The sequence below is a fragment of the Leptosomus discolor genome, chromosome 12, assembly GCF_034619465.1.
Source record: "Leptosomus discolor isolate bLepDis1 chromosome 12, bLepDis1.hap2, whole genome shotgun sequence".
Lineage (NCBI taxonomy): Eukaryota > Metazoa > Chordata > Aves > Leptosomiformes > Leptosomidae > Leptosomus > Leptosomus discolor.
In genome coordinates this window covers 10,299,634-10,322,559 of record NC_141402.1, presented here as the reverse complement: position 1 = coordinate 10,322,559, position 22,926 = coordinate 10,299,634, and the positions used below count along the sequence as shown (strand labels likewise).

The 22,926-nt window shown below is 41.5% G+C and overlaps 1 protein-coding gene across 3 annotated transcripts in view; it reads left to right on the top strand.

The window, feature by feature from the left end:
- The window catches only part of LRP5 (LDL receptor related protein 5), a 174,229-nt gene that overhangs the window by 36,291 nt on the left and 115,012 nt on the right, over nucleotides 1–22,926 (top strand). For all 3 annotated transcript variants that reach the window (XM_086472458.1, XM_086472460.1, XM_086472459.1), the window contains 2 exons: nucleotides 16,305–16,502; nucleotides 21,146–21,342. In XM_086472458.1, the coding sequence (XP_086328584.1) occupies nucleotides 16,305–16,502; nucleotides 21,146–21,342 (395 nt within the window). Of the gene's footprint in view, nucleotides 1–16,304; nucleotides 16,503–21,145; nucleotides 21,343–22,926 lie in introns of those variants that run through there.

Below are 22,926 nucleotides of genomic sequence, written 5' to 3'. Positions count from 1 at the left end.
GTGTAAATCCGCATGAGTCAAAACAGGAATTCTCACTTGCTATGCTAGGGTAAACAAAATGGGGTTGTGGTGCTGTTGAATAACCACGTCTGTGCTGGCAAGTAAAAGAATTGAGGTGAAACTGGGGACACTCAGTGCTGTAAGGTGACCAGGTTAGGAAGTAACAAGGGAGCAGGCTGGGTGTGTCACTTAGAGTGCTCTTGAAAATACTTGTATTTCTGTATGGCTCTTCCCTCCCTCTTCAATGCTCCCCCACATTTCACGTGTGCTGTTTATATAACAAACTGTCTCCAGTTTGGGCCCCGCATTTGTGGCAGTGATGCTTGAAGATCTCCTGTGCTAGGTGGAGTCCTGGGATAAGGGGAAAAGAGAAGTGAGGTGGTTTGCCATTAACCTGCTGCTGTTTGCACAATTCTTTCTCAGAGATCACTTTATCTTCCTCTGCTGCACAGTACATGTAGGTAGGTTTCTCCTCTGTAAGACAATCTGGCGTCAACTGGTATTTCACCGAGTCCGGTCTCTTTGCAAGGAGATGCTGAGTTAATACAAGGGCTTAGGATAAACCACAAATGTAAAGTGGTTTGTGGTTTGTATCCTGCACGTGGAGACAGACAGTCTCTTGAGAAACCACCTTCTTCAGGTGTATAAGAAGTGAAAATTGGAACTAAGCAACAGAGGGCAACTTAAGATTGCCATGTCAGCAGCTGCCACGCTACACACTGGAACTTCGTTAGGTTGTTGCAGTGGTTCCTGCATAAGGCTTCCCAGATGGATGTAAGGAGTTCTGGGTACATTTATGATTAATGAGTAAAAGAGGTACAAGTACTAAATGAAACTGTGTACCCAAAGAGACAAAACCGCTAATTTTGTTGACACATCGAATGCTGGAGCTGCCTGTATCCTTCAGATAACTGGTAGAAAGGTACAGCCATAATCAGTAAAAGGGAAAGTGGAGTGACTTTGTTGGACCAAAGGACTTTTCCACAGGGGACCTTGTCCTCTTAATCCTGACTTCACTACGGATGGCTGTAGGTCAAAGGAATTCTTCCCATACAAGTTGGTGCATGAAAGTATATTACATAAATTAGCAGGAATCCTGTGTGTATCCTGACAGCAGGTTATCTACACATCATTAATTAATGCTGAAGACTAACTTTAGATCTAGAGTTCAGTAGTATAATTTAGAGAGGGAATATGATGTTAAATGGAGTATTTTATAAGGAGGTAGATCAGAGAGAGTGGAATGGCACTTTCCATGAAATATCAGTGCCAGGTTGACACCTCGTAACTGAATGCAGTTCCTTGCCTTTTGGCTATTTTCTTCAAGGTAGCTTAAATACTGGTTGTGGCAATATATTTCATGCCGTATTACGTGCTTTTTGACTTGCCTGCTTTGAAAAACAGAAGGGACTAACTGTGGATTTCTGGTGGTATACTGCTCCTATACTATAGGAAATGCAAGATTTATTTTTTTTTTAATGAAAACTGGATTAGAACAACTGGGAGAGAAAGTATTGTTGGTACGGGTCGAAAGGAAAGATTTTTTAAAATCATCAGTGTTGATGGTGAAGTTGCAGCACTTCTGCAGGTCTGATCCTTGTTGGGAAGGAGGGTTGCAGGCATGGTTAGTTTTGCATGACTTTGAAAGGCAGTTTTTGCAGCAATGCTTGTGCAGAACAGATGTGTGGCATTTCTTAAACATACACCAAATCCAGTAAGTGTAACAACAGAAGACACCGTTTTGGTGTACATTGGGTACCTTACCTTGTTTTTGCCTTTCCATAGGTCTGTGGTAGCCTATTCTTTCCTTCCTGGAGGACTTCTCTACTTCTCTACTTGCATTTACTCTTCCGGGGAAGGTGTGCAAGTATGAACAGTTACTGTGGAATGGGCTAATACAAGGAACAAGATTAATTTGCCAAAAGTATAAATGTCTAAATGTGAGCTGGTCAGACTTTCTGGTATTAATCAACAGAATTGCTTGAGGTGAGGAGAGAATGACAGTTCTCCTGACTTCTGCTCGGATCAGTTCTTGGGTTGCCAGTGCTGCTGTCCTGAGCATTAGTTCAGGCTCCAGGTTGGTTTTTTTTTTTCCGTTGGGAGCAGCAGCTTTATATGAAGCACCTCTATTGGTTTTAACTTGTGGCTGATATTTCTGATTGTTAGCCTGTTTGGTTGGTCTGTTAATCCAGTGCAACAAAGCGACACAAATAAATGGTCTGTGAAAGTGTATTATGAAGATACATGTCTCCTTTATAATGAACCGATTCATCCCCTCTGCGGTGTATTAAAATCAGCCTCCATAGAGTTGCTGTTCTGGGTAGAAGTGACAAAATCCAGTATTGCACAAGGATCCTATTGAATTAAAGGCAGATTTGCCCAAATAACTATCTAATACAGTAAACTTCATAAACAAAAAAAAAATCATATATCGTATATATATGTGGAATAAAACATTCAAATTTAGTTTACTTTTACAACCACTTCATTTGACATGGTAGGTCTGAAATATTTCATAGATGCATCTGTGAAGTAGAGAGCATTACATTTGATTTAGGCAGAGCAGGCTCTGGGTTTCAGTTCCGCTAGAATCAGTTGTTCCCTGGTGTTTTCTGGGGAAGGAAAGTACATGACAGTAAGAAAAAAAGAACAATTTAGTTCCTTTTCATTTGTGTTTTTGTTAATAAGTTTTTGTGATCAGGTGGCTAATGCAGTTACTACGATTGACAGAAGAGTAAGAATTTGTGCTAAAATTAATCAGAGCACTTGAGTAAGTTTGTAGGTTTTTTCCTGGATCTTGAAACCTGATGAAACTTAGACTATTCTTAAAACTGGCTGTTGGAGTCTTAAAGTGGATAGACATTTGCTTTCAGTCTGGAAGAATTCCCATAGATGTGATTTTGGCCATTCAGCAGTTTCTTCTAGAGAAGTTGGAGGGGAGCTTAGAAAATGAGGAAGAAAACTTCATTAGGTACAGGCCAGTCAGCTTCAGTTTCCAGAAGAAAAATGGGACAAATAAGCAGTTTGTAAATGCTTAGCCAGTACTGTTGATACCCAGACATGGATTTGTCACGAATGCTGTGTGTCAAGCAAATCCAATTTCCTTCTGTTGACAAAATAATATGCCTTCGTGCAGATTGGTGACACCTTCTCTTCTCCTTTAGGTTTAGTGAGGCTGTTCTGCAGAGATGGGTGGAGGACTCCATTTCATGTTGTGGTGTTCACAGTGGGATGTTATGCCCAGTGTGGTGTTTGCCTAATAAATAGGTTTTATTCCATTTTAAGTGTGATTATTCAAGACATAGACTAGTTTGAGAGAATAGAGGAAAGCATATTGAATATGCAGTGATCATCTCTCAGGAATGTTAAAGGTCTAATGACTAAACCTTAGGGTGTGAGAGATGGACTAGTTGACTTCTGGAGACGCCTTTTGAAGCCTGTTTTTCTGTGATTTCCAGCTGACATTCAAAAGTAAGATTTTTTGGATGCTTTGGCAGGCTTGCTGTATAGTAAGTTGAATGGTTTTGGTGTAATGACATTTTTAAAGAGAGCTTCATTGTTTCCACACTTAACCTACCTTCCTTCTTTAAAGGCAATGTTTATCTGAAGGTTATAACTCGAAAAAGAGAGATGCCCTCGTTATCTTCCTCAGCAATCATTCGGAGCATTTCTAAAATTTCTTTCTTTTGAGGCATGCTGTGAGAGACTATTGCAGATCATCTGCGGGTCTCTTCTCTTCCCAGAGCTTGTGAAAATTGTTAATTGTACAGGATTTTCTGATGCTCTGAGACAGTTTCATAATTAACAGGCAGCTGCTTAATATGTAACACAACATTCTTTCCCATACACCTTAAAGCTTTCTTGCTGGATCCACTATGTATTCTAGGAATCAAAGGAGGCAGAACATGTGATAAACCAATTATTCTGCTTTCCTGAAATTAAGGATAAACTAGGCAGACAGAGGAGAGTACAAAACATTTTACTGCAAATTGACATTTTGTTCTGAACATCCAGATCCCATAACCCAGATGTAGGTTGTGTGAAGGTGAGTTTATTTAATGGAAGATATTAGGCTAAAATTTTTGACACTGTTTTGGAGAACATTGGCATTTATATACATTCTTGCTAGGTGGACTGCTGATGGAAGATTCAGTAGTGTTGGTGTTTTGTTAAGTTTGAATTTGCAATTTTGCATAATTATTTCTGTGTTTCAGGACAGCAACTTCTAACAAAACTTGTTTGTGCACATAAAGATTTTATTCAAGCCCAACTGAAGAGATAGGTTCAATTCTGTGCAACGCAGTGAAAAGAATCAAGATATCATGAACATTGTGTGAGGAAGCAGAGGAGACTGAGGAGTGACCTCATCAGTGTTTATAAATACGTAAAGGGCAAGTGTCAGGAGGATGGAGCCGGGCTCTTCTCGGTGATGGCCAATGACAGGACAAGGGGCAACGGGTGCAAGCTGGAGCACAGGAGGTTCCACATTAACATGAGGAAAAACTTTTTCACTGTGGGGGTGACAGAGCACCGGAATAAGCTGCCCAGAGAGTTTGTGGAGTGTCCTTCTCTGGAGACATTCAAAACCCGCCTGGACGTGTTCCTGTGTGGCCTACTCTAGGTAGTCCTGCCCTGGCAGGGGGGTTGGACTAGATGATCTCCATAGGTCCCTTCCAACCCCTGACGTTCTATGATTCTGTGTGATTCTGTGAAGCAGGAACGCATTTCAGAAGCAAGTCCTTATTGTGTGTTGAGGCAAGCAAACTTCAGTTTCCTGAAAACAAATTTTCAAAAGAATGTGTGAACGCATAGCCAAAACAAATGAGTCTTGTAGGGAAGGTCTTAGATCTGAACAGCCTAAAATATGTGTGACGAGGGTCATTAAATCTAGAACCTCTAAATCTAAATTTCAAGGCTTACTACTTTCAACCTATAACACAGGGCTCTGATTCTGAGAAGCATATCTGTAATCCTCATACCTGATTTTCACTGCTAAGTGCTTAATGAAGTAGTTAGTTCACATTATTAGAACCTACAATGTGTTCGAAACATCTGCTTTGGTTAGTATAAATCTTAAGTGGTGGTTGCTGCGGTATCTTCTGGAGCAAGCTTACTGTTCAAGTTTGGGCTGCATTTTCTATGGTGTGGCTTATTCAGCAGACAGTACTGCTTGAGAAGTTTCTGCCCTCTCTGTTTCTGAAGCACAAAGAGCTGAATCAGCCATCTGTGAAATGGTTATTTTAAAGAAAAATAAAAATTGATTGCCTCCAAAAAACCCATACTGTCTTGTGGGGGTTTTTTGTGTGTGTTAACAGCAGTCTTCACTTGGTGTCATCACTGGGGTTGTTGAGTTGGCCATACCTGAGCTGGCATGATCACTCTGGTGGGTTTGCAGAAATGATGTTTGTGGAGGAGGAAAGCAAGGATCTTTGAAGTGGTTTGACTGGCTGAAGGAAAGCTGCAACCTCTTTCTACATTTCCTCCCTCATTTTTGTTCTTAAAATGTTTTTCATGGCGTGGTGTGGGTCTGTTGGGCAGTGGCAGTGCCAGCAGACTAGCACAGAAGCTGGCTTCATTTATGGAGCAGTCTTCCCCTTTTGGAATAGCAGAGGCTTTCGGGGAAGGAAATAAGATGCAAAGTAGACAACAGCAATAAAATAATTATTGAGTACAAAGGATAAAGCTGTTAATCATCAGTTTTGGCATTCTGCAGAATGGTCATTAGTTTAGAGGTTAAAACAAGTCTAAGCAGGTTCTGAACAGTGTTAGGGAAATGTGTGCCATAGCTCAGCCTAACCATTGCTTCAGGTTGCTTATGGCAAATTAGCCAAAATCTGCAAGCAATGACTGTCATTGACCTAAGGTGTATTTGACACTGAAGGAAGGAAAGGATTGGATGACTGTATATGACAAGTAGGATATTCAGAAATGGATTTAGAAGGGATGGCTATCAAGATTAGAAAGCTCTCAGTTCAAAGTCTAAAATCAAAAGCCTCAGACGTGCCTAGTCATTAATCCACTGTTTGCTCAGTGTCACAGCAAACCCATGAACCAGACCTGTAGCTGTTCTTGCATAACTCACAACTGTGTTTATAGCAGCACTTAAGCAAAACTGCAGTGGTGTTTACTGCTGATTCACCAGGACCTTGGTCCCACACAAGAGTATGTTGTGTACTTCAGGTTAAGCGTGTTGGCTTTCTGTGTTGAAATCATTGGGATCTGTCTGCTGGAGCCTGATCGGTATGAGCTGCAGTAGACTGAAGCTTTGAACATTTTGACTTAAGTGACTCTGCATGCTGGAATGTTTTTATGATTGAAATGATCAGTGTATCATCTGATCTTACCTCCTTTGGAATAGTTGAGAGGAGCGGGAATACTGAATAAAAACTTGTGACTGTTGCAAATACTGGAGAAGAAAAAAATCAAACATGGTATGAGTAAAGATTATGCTTTTAGCAGCTCCTACCTTCGCTCATGGCTACTCAGTTAAGATGCAGAAGATGTCCCGTTTTTGAGTGAGATGATTATTGCTGTCTTGAAAGCTGGAGATTAGTTTCTATCTCTCTATCCTGTGTGTCTCTATTTAGTAATTAATTTCAAGTATAAAATTATTTTCAAGCTTTTGGTTAATTATTTGAAACACTATAATGATGATGAATATATGAATAGCACAGTTGTTTTCTTAGAATGTAAGAAAAGTTCTCAACCATGAAATTGGTTACGAGTCATATCCAGTGTCTTGGTATGGCTGTAATTTCTGGGAGTTGGGAAGCTTTTGATTTGTTGTGTGACCAAATAGCTGCGAATAGTCTCCTGCATGAGCAACTTGAAGTTCTTGTGGGAAGTGTTATTTACTCTAATTTTCAGATGGATGACCTTGATGGTGACAGCCCTTCCATAAATGTTTCATCAGTTTCTTTTGCTTATTTCTCCCTTTTCCTGCTCATAGATATGACTGAAAGGCATAAGTTGTTCAAAGACCATTTGCTTCATTTGAGAGCAGAGACGCCTGTTCAGAGATACCAGAAAAAGAGTGATTTATTCCTTGCCTACCCCCGCAGCTGGAATTGCATGGGGAAGGGATGGAAACGTGTAGACTTCCTTAATAACGCCATTGAACTCACTCCCCTGTTAGCGCTCTTCTTTTTTTTTGCTACAAGTTCTGTGATTCCTCATATCCTGAGCCCTGGAGACTGAGGCTTCCTTGCCCTGCACACATTTAGTCTTCTTAAGTAGTTTGGAATCATGATATTCTTATCTTTTTAATTTCAACATGATTTTTTAAGGGAACAGGCTTTGGTTGTCTCCGTGCCAGTGTATGTTGCATTGGTTTCTCAGGTGAAGTCAGGAATGCAGCTTTGGTCTTGTAGCTCTGGCGCTGGGACCAAAGAGACGGTGGAAGCTGGGGTTCTCTTTGAAGGACTTGATGGGTGTAGTTCATAGCTGCGTAGAGCCAGCGTGGAAATCATGGCATATGCGACATATTGGTCTGGCTGGACTGGCATTATTCTGTTTGTCATGAATGGGTCACTTTGGTTTAACTCAAAACATGTTTCTGATTTTTTCATGTAGAAATAAGCAATAGTATAGGCTGAAGTAAGAATTTTTCCACATACCCTGTTGAACGTGTACTTAAACAGGATTTTGTTGGTTAAATTGCATTTAAAATTGTAAGCGCGCAGATGAACATGCTTAGATTGCATGGCTTGACAAATTATTGGCTGTCGTTTGAGTGTACTGTTTCCCAAACATCAAGTTAAACTGCATCAGCATGCTGAAATAGATAAAGTGCATTGGCTTGAGTTAAATGTTTAAGGGCAGTTGTGAGATCTGTGGGTAAGAGAGCAACCAACACCTTAGTTGCACAACCGAATTATTGTTGCTCAACATGTTTGCTGGACCTCTGTCCTCCAGTGCAATGTGTAGACATAATTTCTTGGATTGTCCTGACATGCTTTAATCCAATGTTCCTTATGGAGAGAGGAAGACATCTAGGCTTAACTTTAGGTAGAGGTAGTTAAATCAGAGATTAAGTCATGATTGGGTCTACCTGTAAATAGCAGAGGGTGGGAGGTATCTCACAAGCTGATGGAGAGAGAGTTCAACAGTTCATTCTGCACCTTTTGATAGGAGGATCCCCTGACTTTCGAGTTACTGCGGTGTGTCTTGAAATGGGTTGGATGTAGTGAGATTTGGACTATTTTTCCTTTCCCTAAAATGAATCGTGTTTTGTGAAAGAAGAGGACCTGGGGTCAGTGGACTGGCTATGAGCCAGCAATATGCCCTTGCTGCAAAGAAAGCCAACAGCATCCTGGGCTTTGTTAGAAGGAGTGTTGCCAGCAGATCGAGGGAGATGAGCCGTTCCCTTGAGTAGAGGGAACTCTACTCCCACTCCCTTGAGTGAGGCCACCCCTGGAATACTGTGTCCAGTTCTGAGTTCTTCAGTACGAGAGAAATGTGGACATGCTGGTGTGAGCCTAACAAAGAGCCTCAAAGATGATTAAGGGATTGGAGCATCCACCATAGAAGGTGGGGCTGCTTGGGTTGGGATTGTTTACCTTGGAGAAGAGAAGGCTCAGGGCATCTTATCGATGTGTATAACTATGTGGTGTGAAGGAGTAAAGACAATGGAGCCAGACTCTTCTCAGTGATATCCAGTGGAAGGACTAGAGGCAATAGGCACAAACTGAAGTAGAGGAAGTTCCACTTAAATGAAAAAAAATAATTCTCTACTGAGAGGGTGGTGATGAATCACTGGAACAGGTTGTCCAGAGAGGTTGTGGAGTCTCCAACCTTAAAGGTACTCAGAACCTGACTGGACAAGGTCCTGGGTAACCTGCTCTGGTTGACCCTGCCTTGAGTGGTGGGGTTGCAGTAGACAATCTCCAGAGGTCCCTTCCAACCTCAGGAATTCAATGATTCTATGAAAAAGCAGCCTTTTTGGTGCAGGGCTTCTTACCTCATGAGGTCTTTTCCCTACCTTGTTTTCTGCAACTTTCCTGACAACCCTAGAGTGGTGGTATAATGCTAAGTTGCTTTCAGCCTGAAATAATTTCTTTATATATAATATGTATAATACTTCTTCATCTCAGAAATGTCTGGGAAGAAAGTTATATTGTGTTGTCTCTTGTACCTTGCCTAGTAACCATGAGGAGCACTTAGAGGGCTCATTTTATCTTCTTACAGTTGTTTTTCTGTTTTCTGTAGAGTTTTGCATACGACTATGCTGGACATTCTTTTAGAGGGAAAGTGCATAACATGCAAGGCATGCGCAAGTCCTTTTTTTCCCCTGAAATCCTACCGGTGCAGTTTCGTTTTCTCAGCGTATGAGAGGTATTCACAGTAACATTGCATTCCAAGTTGAAAATTCTCTTCCTAACCCCCTTGAGTAGTGTTGCAAGTATCTCCTTCCTGCAAGTATGTCCTTCTGTAGCTTAATGTGTTTGGAAGTCTTCTTGAGTCCCTCTGTCTGAGGATTCTTCAGCTTCATGGTGTCATGTAACCCGACTTTTTAACAGGCTGTTGCAGCTGTATTGAATGTGTGCTTGTTTGCCTTTGAGAATTCATGAGGGTGTCTTGCTCCTGTCCGTATGGGTGAGCAGGGAAAGATGTGTTCTTCCTTGCAAGCACTTCATTACAATAAGAATTGAGCATCCATCAGTTGTTGGGCAATTATGTTTTTCTTCTTTGTTCTTGGTTGCCAAATAGTATATTATATGTATGTGTAACCTATCTATTGTAATGTGATAAACCTGTCAGAATAAAAGATATTGTAGGAAAACTGTAGTGGAGAAGGTTGGTTCTTGGGGGTTTTGTTTGCTTTCCTTTAAATATGTGTATTTGAGTACAGTGTGACTAGTTGTGATGGTTACCTGCTGTGGCATATTTTGTGCTTTGATGTAATGTTTTTTGTCAAGAACATCCAGATCTCGAAATTCAGTGCTTGGCGGGGGGGAGCTACTTTTATTAAGTAATTTGCAGCTTAATGCTATGTGAGATAGCCATTCTTTTCCCTTCTGTAAACAATTGGTGTTATTTAATTCTGCAGTTGAGTTTTTGTAATTCTAAAGGTGGGATGGGGAAGTAAGTTTTAAATGTGCAGGAATCTAGACTTCATAGTAATTTCCTGTAAACTCCTGTTTTGTCCCCTGGGCTTGTGTGAGTTCGAGAACATTGTTGAAGTTGGAGAAGTTTGTGCCGATTTATATCATCTGCACAACTGGCCCCTTTTGTGTCAGGTTATGTAAGGTTTGGCAACCAGACAGCATTTTGGGAGGTGGAAAAAACATTTGGGTAGTGTTGGCCGCTTTTTATTATGTCCGTGATACCTTCCAGCTCAGATGGCTGATCAGCTGCTCTTTGAGGGCATGGCTGCCATTTCTAATCTTTGCAAAAATGATAGTGAGAGAGGTGAAGCACCAGGAAGTAAGAAATGACCTGCAGCTTTAAAACTGAGGGGAAATCTGGTCTTCATCCTGTTTTTGCTCCTGCACCTGGAATTTCAAAATGAGTTAAGCAGGCAGGGAAAAAAAAAAAAAAGACTGCTGTGGTGCAGTTTACCAACTTTAAAATCTGTTTATTTTTGCAAGGTGGCTTTCAGTCCCATTCTTCTGATAGTACTGAAGCGCCATTTAAGCCCTGATTCAATGTGGTAATTAAGTATGTGCCAAAACCCAGTGACTTTCTGCCTGCAGTTGAACTGGGTTTGTTTAATTGCCTTCTGTCTAGAAAGCTTGGTAGCCAAGCTTGCAGCTCCTGTGCTTACAGGAGAGCAGTAACTGAATTTTACAAGTGCTGTTGAGTCTGGTGCTTCTGGCTGCTGGGTGATGGACTGGATGGACTGTGTGTTCAGAGGGACATATACATTTACATCTTCTCCCTGATGAAGTTTTGGCTTTTGCTCTGCTTTGTTCATACTGCTTTCTTTGGTGCAGCAAAGTGCAATTCAGTTTAGGGACAGAATTGGTGCAAGTATTTCAAAATTATTATTAGATGTTAATCTCTTCTCCCCCCTGCCCCCTCCTTCGTTTTTGCCTTGAAAGTCTGGAGTTAAAACCCAGTAAGGGAGAAGACACTTAAATGTCTCTGAAGAACGGAACGAAGTAACCCAAGAGCTTGTCCCAGGGCTGCTTTTTGTTCTAGTGCTGTTTAGTTGGATTTTTTTAAGATCATTGATTTGTGATAGCTGCAACGTGATCAGTCTAATATGTACTAAGATACCAAATACTGGTTTTGATATTTTTAGCTCTGTACAGTTGTTGTGGTATGCCCTGGTCCAGGGATATTTAAAACTGTGTAATTTACATTTAAAAACACCACCACCAGAATCAACCAAATAAAAACTACCCAAATATGTGCATTAGGCTCTTCATTATCATTCAGTGTATATCTTTTCAATAGGCTTCCAAAACATGGAATGTTTAATGGCTCAGGTATTACTGGACTGAGATTCTTTGCATAGTCTACTGAATTCTCCTGAAACCTTATTTGGGCTAAATATTCAAATTTTTAATAGTGAAATTAAAACGATAGGGATTGTTAAGGTGCTGGACACCAGCAAAAAAAGGTTATATTTGAAAAACAAAAAAATCAGTCCTGAACCATCATCTGTCCCAGAAACATTGGTGATGTCGAGACAGTTTTGAAGTGCTTGGTTTTTGTTGGGGTCAATAAGAAATGTGGACTATTGCGCATGTTTTAAATAAGAAAAGGCCTTTTTTTTTTTCCCCCACCTGCAGAAATAATGTGCCATTACCACTCCAGGCTCCTGAAGTATGTAATCTTAACAGGTTTAAACTCTAGTAGTTAAGATTCAAATCACCTTGATTTAAATCACTTCGTCACACACAAACTGTTACGGTGTGCAGACTGATTTTTTTCTCTGAGAAGCCACTTCGATTTTTTTTCCATGTTCTCCCCCTCCCCGCCATAAAGCCCCAACCAAAAATATTTGCTGTTTGTGTAAGAATTGATCCTGTGCAGTGGAGGCATTGGACAATACAAAGTGTAAGATGTAATGGCTACTACTGGACATTACTAAAATACTTAATTTCTCCACTGTTTTTCCTGTGTGGCTCTTTCTCTGGTGAACCTGGCTAATGCAAGCAGATTTCAGAAGACTCATTTTCTTAAACAGATACATGAGTTATTTCAAGGGTGGATATGAAGCCTTTGGCTTTCTCTTGATAATGAGTCACAACAACAAAGCTCCACTCTGCCCCCAAATTTTTATCTTGTAGTGTAACTGTTCCAGTTAAGTTTGCAGTGCTGCTTTAGCTGAGCTTGTGTCATTCTTTCCATAATGACCATGGCTTTTTTTTTTCTCTAGGATTTATAACTTGCCCCAAAATTTTCTGTCTTTGGCCAAATCTCAATGTAGGGTGTCTCAGCCAGGACACTGTGCTTAATTCAGTTTGAACTAGCTTTGTCACTCAAAGTGGGGTGGATAAAAAAAGGGGAAGCCTGACACTTTGTGCATTCTTGACCATCCCACACAGGCCTGCATTTAAACCATGGCATTTTGTGGCCTAGCGGAGTGATGTCCAGTGCTGTGTTGTGTCTTGTGTTGACCAAAAAATGTCAAAACAGCCTAGGCGTTGCAGTGGGAAAAGAGGGATGAAGAAGAATGCCCTAACTAGTGGTAGAGTCCAAGGCCCTAATTTGTGAGTGACTTACCTGGGGGCAGTTGGAGCGTAATGCTTCTTTCCCTGGGGAGGTTTCGTAGGAGTTGCTGCCGTGGGGCTGCTGCCTTTATTTGTTCCTTCTGTTTAAGCACTACTGCTGTGGGGCCGTTGGTCAGACTGATCATTTGCTAAGGTAACTGAAAGTGGGTTTGTTTGTTGTTTGGGTTTTTTTTTTTTCTTTTCTTATAGGGTGCTAATGTCAGCAGCAGGGGTAGGAAACAGGGAAGGAGGAACCACTCCGTTTGGCAGCAGCACGGTTTTAATTAGGTGTACGTAGACCAGAGCCTCACGCTCCTGCTGCAGGAACAATTGATCTCTTCTCCCAGTGATATCCAAACTCCCAGTTTAGGGTCTTAAAGTGTTAAGAGATCCCCAGACCAGAGCTGGTTTCCTATAATTTCATATAACAGCTGCTGCCTGCCAAAATGGTGGAAACCTGTTGGCCAAGGGAGAAGGTTAAATGGAGGCAAGAATTGCTTTTGCCATTCCATTGCTTGGCATGGTTTCCTGTGATGGACCACGGGGATGCTTTGTAGCACGTGGCCGGAACGAAACCATTACTTCAGGAAGTGCTTGATTACTGCAGGGACTCAATATGTTCTGAAAAGTTCACCAGGAAGATCAGCTTTATGATACTTCAGGGATTGCAGAGACACCCTACAATCAGGATGAGGTGGTGACAGGGTAATAATAAACTTTTACGTGTTGCGTTAAAAAAGTCCAACTGGGAGAGAAGTGCCTTTGAAAGAATGCTGCCTGCATTCAGATTGTTCTATGTGGTGTCTAAATGCATCTTCATCCTGCTAGCCTTCCCTTGCGGTGTGGTTATTTGGCTAATACTGTGTAGTTTTAGACCTTTCTTTGAGTGACGCAGGCATTGATGAGGATTGAGCTTGGTACCTATTAACAAGCTAAAAATGTAGGGCTGTCATTTTCCTGTGGCATATGAATGTGTGAAGTTGAAAGTACTCCTTTTGTCCAGCAGTCTCTGTGTGGCCAAGGATAAACACCTGTCACCTATGAAAATAGACAACAGGGATTTTGCAGGGAGAGGCTCTTGAGCTTGAGTTCCTTTAATATCATAGAAAAGCCATGAGGGCCCTTCGGCTTCCAGACTTTTTTTCCCTTTATCTGAATGTATTGAGCTTCAGGGCAGGCTGCAATTTTAATAGGAGGCTTGAGGAGAGAAATTTTGCTCAAGGGTAATTTTTGGGGATTTTTTTGTCCTTTTTTTTTAACCTGCTTTTAAGGTTTAATTGGACTTAGCTAGTTTTGTCTCCTTTGATTTTGCTTTTAAATAACTGTAATGAGATTTTCGATTTTGGACTAAGCTCCTTTTTAGTCTGCATTTATACTTTTCAATATGCGAGTAAGTGTGGGACGGTCATAGCCATGTGATATAGCCCAAAGTCACCTTTAATAGCCAGGTATTTCTTAATTCAGTCCATCTTTTATCTATCTTCATTCCTGTAGAAGTGGCTCAAGGTGTCCTTTGAATACTTCAAGCTAGTGCAGGTGAGCTGGATTAGAGAACTGATTTGACCTGACTGAAAACAAGTATTTTGCCGGATCAGCTTCACAGTCTGATTCACCAGCTGATTGCACAGACAGTTTCTTTGATGTCTGCTTTTCTCTGACTTCCGTTGTTTGTCAATAGCTGCTTCCCCGCGCAGTCTGAGCTGCCACAAATTACAGCCTGACTTGTTAAGGAAAACCAAAATGAGTGGCAATTTACATTCGTAGGCTGTCGTGTGAACTAGGGCAGCTCAGCTACTGCTGCTGCTTCTTCAGGAGCAGTCAGTCCATCCTGGCTGCTGGAGCAGAGATGTTTTCAAGATGGCATCTGGGGACATGAGTCCGCTGCAGCCATTCTAAGATGAGCTGTCTCAGAAGCCTGAGGCCTCATCTGTGTGGAAGCTTTACCATCTCAACTGGAAAACTCCTGGTTCCTCACTCAAGTTATGAATACTATGATACAAGGGAGTAATTTCTGTCTGTCTGTCTGTCTGTCTATGTTTTATCTATATTCCTCTCTTCAGTGGGATAAACATGCTACTGATTATATATGCTGCTATGGTCAGAATGGTCTAAATAGGTGCTGTGACTGAGCTGGAATTGGAGGTACGGCTGAACTGGAGTGCAGTGTGTACATGGATATCAGAGCATTTTAAACCTAAGTGAGTTGTGAGGGACGTGCTGGGGATGACTGTAGAGCTGCCTGTTCCTTCTTGGCTGACATGATGGCCCCAGCTGCATGTGAAGCAGCTACAGAACTACTGCAGTTTACAGGAGCATCTTTTGTTGAGAAGGGGAGAACATCCTGCTGAGGAACGTGACATGAATTACAAATGTCGTCCCCTCTTTGTTCCCAAAGTGGATGGCAATCTCTTTCATAAGAGAAACCATGAAGCGTTTTTCGTCCATGTGTGTTCACCATGCACGTTCTTTTACTTCCTTTGTGGTTCCTAGTGTGGTTGCATAGCCAGTGCTGTCTTCTTCAGGGGATTTGAGGGTCTGGGGTAATCCAGGTTATTATGTCTGGCTAAGCATGGGCTCTACAGGACTGAATAGATGCCTCTTTACCCTGCTTTGCTGGAGCTCTGGTGGTAGCAGGCTTTAGATGTAGCTCAGTGCACTTACCCAGCTGGTGCCCACCCAGCACTGCTGTTGATCTAACATAGCGTGATGAACCTGGGGTGGTGGAGAGTCCAGTGCCCGGACCCCTAGTTTTATGCCTCACTCAGGTCAAAGACTTCCTGACACAAACCATGCCAGAAATGGCTGTATTGGCGTTGGGAAAGCAAAATCGTTTCTCTGCCTGGCCTGAGGCAGCCATGCGAGAGGTCGGCTCTGTTGTGTTTGCACCCATGCCATGCCGAATTTACAACCTGGATATATTACGCTGGGTGGTGTTTACCACTTGAGAACTGACTGTCCTCTTCTAATCAGGCAATTTCTCCCCTGACTGTACGGTCTCCACTCTTCATGCAGACGTTGTGCAATTTGCCACACTTTGAAGTGGTCCTTTCTGATTGAGAAGTGCTGTGAATGTCTCTATTCAGGCTACTTAAATTGCCTGTGGGTGGAGTGACAGGGAAACTGGGACATGGATGGGACGGGGAAAAAGCACCCAAAAATTTAATCTAGTGTCAGTCTAAGTCTGCACAGATTCATGATTAGTTTATAGACAGAAACAAGTTTCAGGGCACTTGATTTTGTTCTTTTCTGTGTACACACTTGCAAAAGGAAGTTCAGCTGTGGTTGTTGCCTGCTTGGATAGGTAATTATTTGCTTCAGAATGTGATTTAGGTTATACACTTGTAGTAACTGGCCATGCAAGGATGATAGTCAGTTATGACAGACAGGTGCTTCCAACATTGAAAGATATGCAGAGGCAATGCTGCCGAGAGATGCTCTCATGAAGGACTTTTTTTTTGCACCTTCTGGAACTGTGGTTTGATTTACATTAATGTTAAAGTCTTGGGGATATACATTTGTGTACATACACCACTCCGTATGTACACTTAGGGGCCTTGGAAAGAGCTGCTACCCCTTCTGTTCCTAAAGCTACCTAGTGTGCGTTGTGATTTCATTTGTGTGCATCTCTACTTGCTTTTTCAGGTACATGTATTGGACCGACTGGGGGGAAACACCCAGAATAGAACGGGCAGGAATGGACAGCAGCACGCGAAAAATAATTGTCGATTCAGATATTTATTGGCCAAATGGACTCACGATAGATCTCGATGAGCAGAAACTTTACTGGGCTGATGCAAAACTGAGTTTCATTCATAGGGCAAATCTGGATGGTTCCTTTAGGTAAGTTTCCCTTAGTCAATAATACAGTGTAAGTTATTTCTTACCTCCTGCATTCATTTTGAACTAAGGCATTTTTTCCCAGTAATCTAGAATAATGTCAATACCTTATTGTTCATTTTAAATGCAATTGTTAATAGCCTTGTGAAAGGTAAAATAGCCTTACATTCTATAAAACTGGTTTTAAAAGTAACACAATGTGTATTAGTATAGCCTTCTTGTACAGCAAGATTTTTCGTTTTTAGGCTCATATTTGTCTTGCAAATAGTTGGACACACTTATGCTTGGCCCGAGGCAATTCAACATTTAACTAGTGACTGGGATTTTACAGTACTGTTACTGTATTTTTTTTTTCAACAGGAAATATATTGAGACACACTTGTACTTGACGCCATCCAAAGATATCCTTTGTTGCATGCCTATCAATTAACCAAATTCAGCTTATTTCAGACTGCGAGCGAGCAGGAAGCAGATTTTCCTGAAGCCCGATAGAAAGCACAGTATGGAAGCTTTGGTTGGTGGCTCCTGTCCAAGTGTGCTGTTGAGTTTTGGCTTTTGTAGACACAGAGAGGTGACCTTTCAGACAGGCCAGACCTACGTGTTTGAGGTTGCACCTCCCATTCTATGCAGTGTTCAGTGGGTGGGTTGTGTTGGTCTGGAAGGGTGAGTGTCATCTGCCGGCGAAATGTCCCGCTGAGGAGGCAAGTCTCTGCATTCTGGTCTGGCTTTGGTCTTCAGATAGCTTAAAATGACATTTTCATTTTCATGATTTCATAACATTTTAAATGTCTCTTTTATGAAATCATTTTACTTTGGTAAAAAGTTGGAGTCGTTTTATTTTACGCGTATCTGTGTAATAGAATGATATGCCTCCCCCCAAAAACCACTGCATTTTCCGTGGTGCTTTTCAGTTCTTTTACTGAGGTGCATTCTGTGCCTGATTTTCACGCTCATTAAAGAGGAATAACAATATTGACACCCTTTATAAAACACTCTTAAGTTCCTTTGAGAGCACTGTGTAAAAGCTAGATAATGGTGGCTTTGTAGTAAGTGACAAGTGCTGACTCACAGTCAGAAGTACAGACAAGGGAAAAGGTCTTTATGGAAGGGAGTGGTAGCTCAAAGGCTACGTGCAGGTTCCTAGACAGAAAGAAAATGTCTCAAAATTCAAAATCTGGGAGATTTTCATACAATACAGTATTAATATATTTCTGTCATTTGGGGGCACGGGGCAGAGGGTGAGTTCAAGGCTGATTCTGAAGTTATCATGCATGTACAAATTGTATAAACTTCACTTGCATGTGTGTAAAAACTGAAAGACGTAATTGGTAAGTAAAATTTATTTTGCTGATTTTAAGGTAGAGAAGGGCCACCTGAAAGGAAGTAAGCCTTTGAATACACTAATTCCAGTAATCTGTCCAAATTACTTTGTGACAGATAAGTGCCTGTCCACCACCTCCCAAGCAGTTTCCTATTGATCCATAAATGAAACAGTATTTTAGGAAAAAAAAGAATGTATTTTGCATTAAAAAAAAAAATTAGCTTACTGGTGTACACTCTTACTCAACTGCTGGAGAGTGTAAATTCGCACTTGATATCAGGATATTCCTATGCAGGATACATTCTGGCGATTCCTTGTGTCTGGCTGCTTATGGACTTTTGGGCATTGTCCAATATAGTAGCTTGATGTCCTTCAGCTGTGTATATTTTAGATTGTTACCATGTGATAAAACTGCCTTCTTAAAGTGTAATGCATATTAATAAAATACCATGAACATTGATCTGAATTTTAACTCTTTTAAACTGAAATTTTGATTTATTCTTTTTTCCTTTCCACTGGTCAATGTTGAACCAGAAGTCTATGAAGGTGGGACTCAGGGTCTGGTATCAAGGTGGACTTCAGTAATAGTTCAAACTAGATGATAACTTTGGAGGTTACTCCTGTTCCTTAACCATAGAGCAAAATGTTTCACCCAGACTTGTCAATAAAGAAATCTTAAGGTGTATCAAATGCTTCTACCTGTCCTGTCCCAGAATCACTTCAGAATTCAGATAAAGAGGAAGTTTGCATTCTGCATGGTGGATTAATGTTACTGGAGCAGTCTGCCTGTTACATCTTAGCAGATTTCAGTTTACAAGTGCATCGGCTGGAACTGTTGCAAGGGATGTAATTACAGGAGAAGGGGAGACTTGATATCTAAGAATGATGGAAACAGGGGCAATATGTAGTGGAAGACAGCTGCTACACTGCTAGAATCCTGCCACTGCTGTTACTAGTAAAGAAGCAACAGCAAAGGTGAGGTTGGAAAGAGAAAATGAAATCAATATTTCTATTTATTCGATTGTGTTTTATGGTGAGAGAAGTAGTGACAATTTGAAGGACAGAAATTTTAGAGCAGTTTCAATTTTATCTCTAGAAGAATAATTTTGTTTTCTTTTTTTCCATATCACTTCCTTGGTACATATATATCCAAAACCCCATTTGCATGTGTCAGTCTGTTTTAAACTTATCCATGTCTGAATATGGATGAAGAATTTTGGGGTACTTTTTGTATCCCCCCCCCCCCCCCCCTTGGAAAATGCAAACGGTATCTATGCTGCTCAAAATGAAACAGAGTCCTTTCTCTGCCAAGTGTTGGCCGTTTTTTGGGGTTTTTTCCTTTAATATCTTAAATGGAAACAATTTAAATGCAGATTTTAATATAGATATAAGAAAAATACATTCCTCACTTTCCTTCAGGATGAGGCTGAGACTTCAGCTTTCTCAAAAATTGTCTGATGGAAAATTTTAAATACTAGTTTGCTGTGTCGGAACACTGGTTTGGAAGGTGTGTCTGTGTCTTTGTACATATATAAAATGTCTGAATTTTGTGAAAACTGACTTCATATTGTTTTGACTGAGGAATTGTCAAGTATGTTTTCACTGACTTAGTAAATGTCTCTAAAACTATTGAATCTAAATTGCACATATTTATTGCAATATGTATAAATTTGGGGATCCTGTGAGTTTAGAAAACATGTTGGACCTGTCATGTGTTTTGAGTGCACCCTCAGTAAATCTGCCAACGACACCAAGCTGTGGGTGCAGCCGACACGCTGGAGGGAAGGGATGGCATCCAGAGGGAGCTGGACAGGCTGGAGAGGTGGGCCCGTGCAAACCTCGTGAAGTTCAACAAGGCCAAGTGCAAGGTCCTGCACCTGGGTCAGGGCAATCCCAAGCACAGATACAGGCTGGGCGATGACGAGATTGAGAGCAGCCCTGCTGAGAAGGACTCGGGGTGCTGGTGGATGAAAAGCTGGACATGAGCCAGCAATGTGCGCTCGCAGCCCGGAAAGCCAACTGCATCCTGGGCTGCATCCAGAGCAGCGTGGCCAGCAGGTCGAGGGAGATGATTCTGCCCCTCTGCTCCGCATCTGGTGATACCCCACCTGCAGTGCTGCACCCAGCTCTGGGGCCCCCAGCGTAAGAAAGACCCATGTCTCGGGCAAATCCAGAGGAGGGCCAAAAAGATGATCAGGGGTCTGGAGCACCTCTGCTATGAGGACAGGTTGAGAGCGCTGGGGTTGTTCAGCCTGGAGAAGAGAAGGCTCCGGGAAGACCTTAGAGCAGCCTTCCTTTTGCTGCGTAAAGAGGACCTACAGGAAAGGTGGGGAGGGACTCTTGATCAGGGAGTGTGGTGACAGGACTAGGGATAACAGTTTCAAACTGAAAGAGGGGAGATTTAGATTAGATATTAGGAAGAAATTCTTGCCTGTGAGGGTGGTGAGGCACTGGCACAGGTTGCCCAGAGAAGCTGTGGCTGCCCCCTCCCTGGCAGTGCTCAAGGCCAGGCTGGATGGGGCTTGGAGCAACCTGGTCTGGTGGGAGGTGTCCCTGCCCATGGCAGGGGGGTTGGAACTGGATGGTCCTTAAGGTCCCTTCCAAGCCAAACCAGTCTGTGATTCTATGTTTTGTGCCTTTCATTTCAGCTAATGACTGATGTGAAAATATATGCATCCCGAGAAGAGAAGCGTGGCTGAATGAGTCCGTTGAAAAACACCTGAAATGTTTCTAATTTATAGTAATTATAAATATTTGCTCTTAGAAAAAATATAACTGACCCTTGCTCTACATTTAAAATTATAGACTGAAATATATTTGTTTCTGCTGCTGACCAGGTTAAGAGGGGTAATTTAGTCTTTTGGGCCACTTCTTCCTTTTCCTGCCACGAGAAAGGACTGAGTGCAACTGAATTCCTAGGCAAAGATATCATATGTTGCATGGGGGGGCAAAAAAAGTAATGCTTTAATTGGAGGAGCACTCTTCAGACCTGTGTTTCCTCCAAAATGGGATTGTGTTTGGGTATTTTCACAGCCCTGTGAAGAAACTTCAGTGTGGCCTTTCAGAGGTCAGTGTGGAGCTGAACTGGATACCGTGTCACTATGAAACGCAGTGTATTTGTGTCCTTATTGCTAGGAGAGGGGCAAAGTCTTGTTTTACTTTTTTCAGTCTGATTATCACTTTCATCACCAGGCAAATCTCTTGGTCCAGTGAATTTGTTAAAAGAAGGCGATTCCTATGTGAGTTTTAGCAAAGCCGGATGTTTTTCTGTGTGGGAATAAGTGGAAGTGATGCATTTTTAATCCTTGCTCTTTTTTCCATCTAGGCAAAAAGTTGTTGAAGGTAGTCTTACTCATCCGTTTGCACTGACATTGTCTGGGGACACTCTGTATTGGACAGACTGGCAAACGCGCTCCATTCATGCCTGTAACAAAAGGACGGGAGAGAAAAGGAGAGAAATATTGTCTGCCCTGTATTCGCCAATGGACATCCAGGTCTTAAGTCCAGACCGGCAGCCATACTGTATGTTTTACTTTTCCCTGTAACTTCCTGCATGACTGTTAGCTACCTGTCAGGAAAAACGTTAATCATAAAAATGATCAGTGTGAAGTTGTAAGGTTTTGAACATTTGTCAGGGGATTGGTTGCTAAAGGTGTAAGTACCCAAATCCTGTACCTTTTGTGAAAATTCCAGCCTGAATTGGTATGAGCTCACTCATCATCCCAGTTGGTAACAAAGTCCAAAATCCAGTGCAGTGCTTCAGTGACATCTTTTAATTTGGAATATCTGAATGAGAATGATAAAGACTCACCTGGCATCTTTTAAACACAGTTATTTTAAAGATAAGTGAAAAAAAATTCTTGTCATTACTTCTTTTTGTTTTTAATAAGTAGAATTACCACAAAATATGTATTGTTCATGTTGTACTTAAAAGTGCTGTTTTTGCAGTCCAGACTTGATCATGTTTATCTTCGATATGTAACAAATAGTTTATGAGTGTTTCAGTATGGAGGGGATTTAGTTCTGAGCTTTTATATGAAACATATACATGCCTCTGTTTTTTCTTTATGTATGATGCTACTTCTAAGGAAGACAGGTGTAGACAATTGAGAATTGAATGAGGCTGTATGTATTTTGTACATGCATGTGACTCCATGTGGCAGTTGGTCTAGGTTTTTTTGGGATTGTGAGAATGAGGGTCTAAAAAGCAGTGGTGTGGAAATGTATGTAATTGCGTAGCTATGGCAAGAATCATCTCTTGCATAGGGGAGATACTCCTGCCATTTGGATTGGCTTCTTTATTTATGCCGACTGTGAAGTCTGCTTCCCTAGAGATAACGTTTGTTATTCCATTAAAATTTGACTGGAAAGCAAGCAGGAGTTTGGAGATCATCTTGGTGATGGAGCATGTGCAAGTCTTCGTGGAGGCTGTCAGGTGTGCACAGCACAGCACCCTGGTTTGTCTCACAGCTCCAAATAAGAGTGTGACTGTGCTGAATGCTTGTCGTTGCTTTTAGCTCAGGGAATGTCCCAGCCTCGGCTCATAGTATTGCTGGGCCAGTCACAAAGGAAACAAGGCGCATAGGGAAATAGCATATGCTGAAAATAGCTTAGATGCCATTGACTTCATTAAGATCAGGCTTGGATTCCTTCCTCTCCCTTTTTCTTTTTTACTCTTTGTGACTGTCCGTGGAAGTACCACAAGCCAAATTAGCCTGAAATTTGGCTTTTTATATTAAAGCAGTTCAGATGCTTATTCAAACTATGGCTGATTTTGGAGCAATCTTGCACAACTTGCAATATATATGTATTTTTTTTAATAGCTGGAAATAGTCTCCATAATTATTTATGGTTACAGTTTCATCTCTTGCCTACATTTTTTCTCCCCGTGTAAATGAGTGCAGTTGTCGTGTGTCGCCCCCCCCCCTTTTTATTTTTTTCTTACATTTTCAAAACTGCTGACTTTACATGTTGCTCCTCTGGATTTCCTCGTGATGCAGGGATATGACTTGCTATGAAAGCTTTGCAGTACGAAAAGATATTTCTAACATGCAACTCTACTGTAATGTAGGAATTGTGCAAATTGTTATGTTTGCCTTTCTTTCA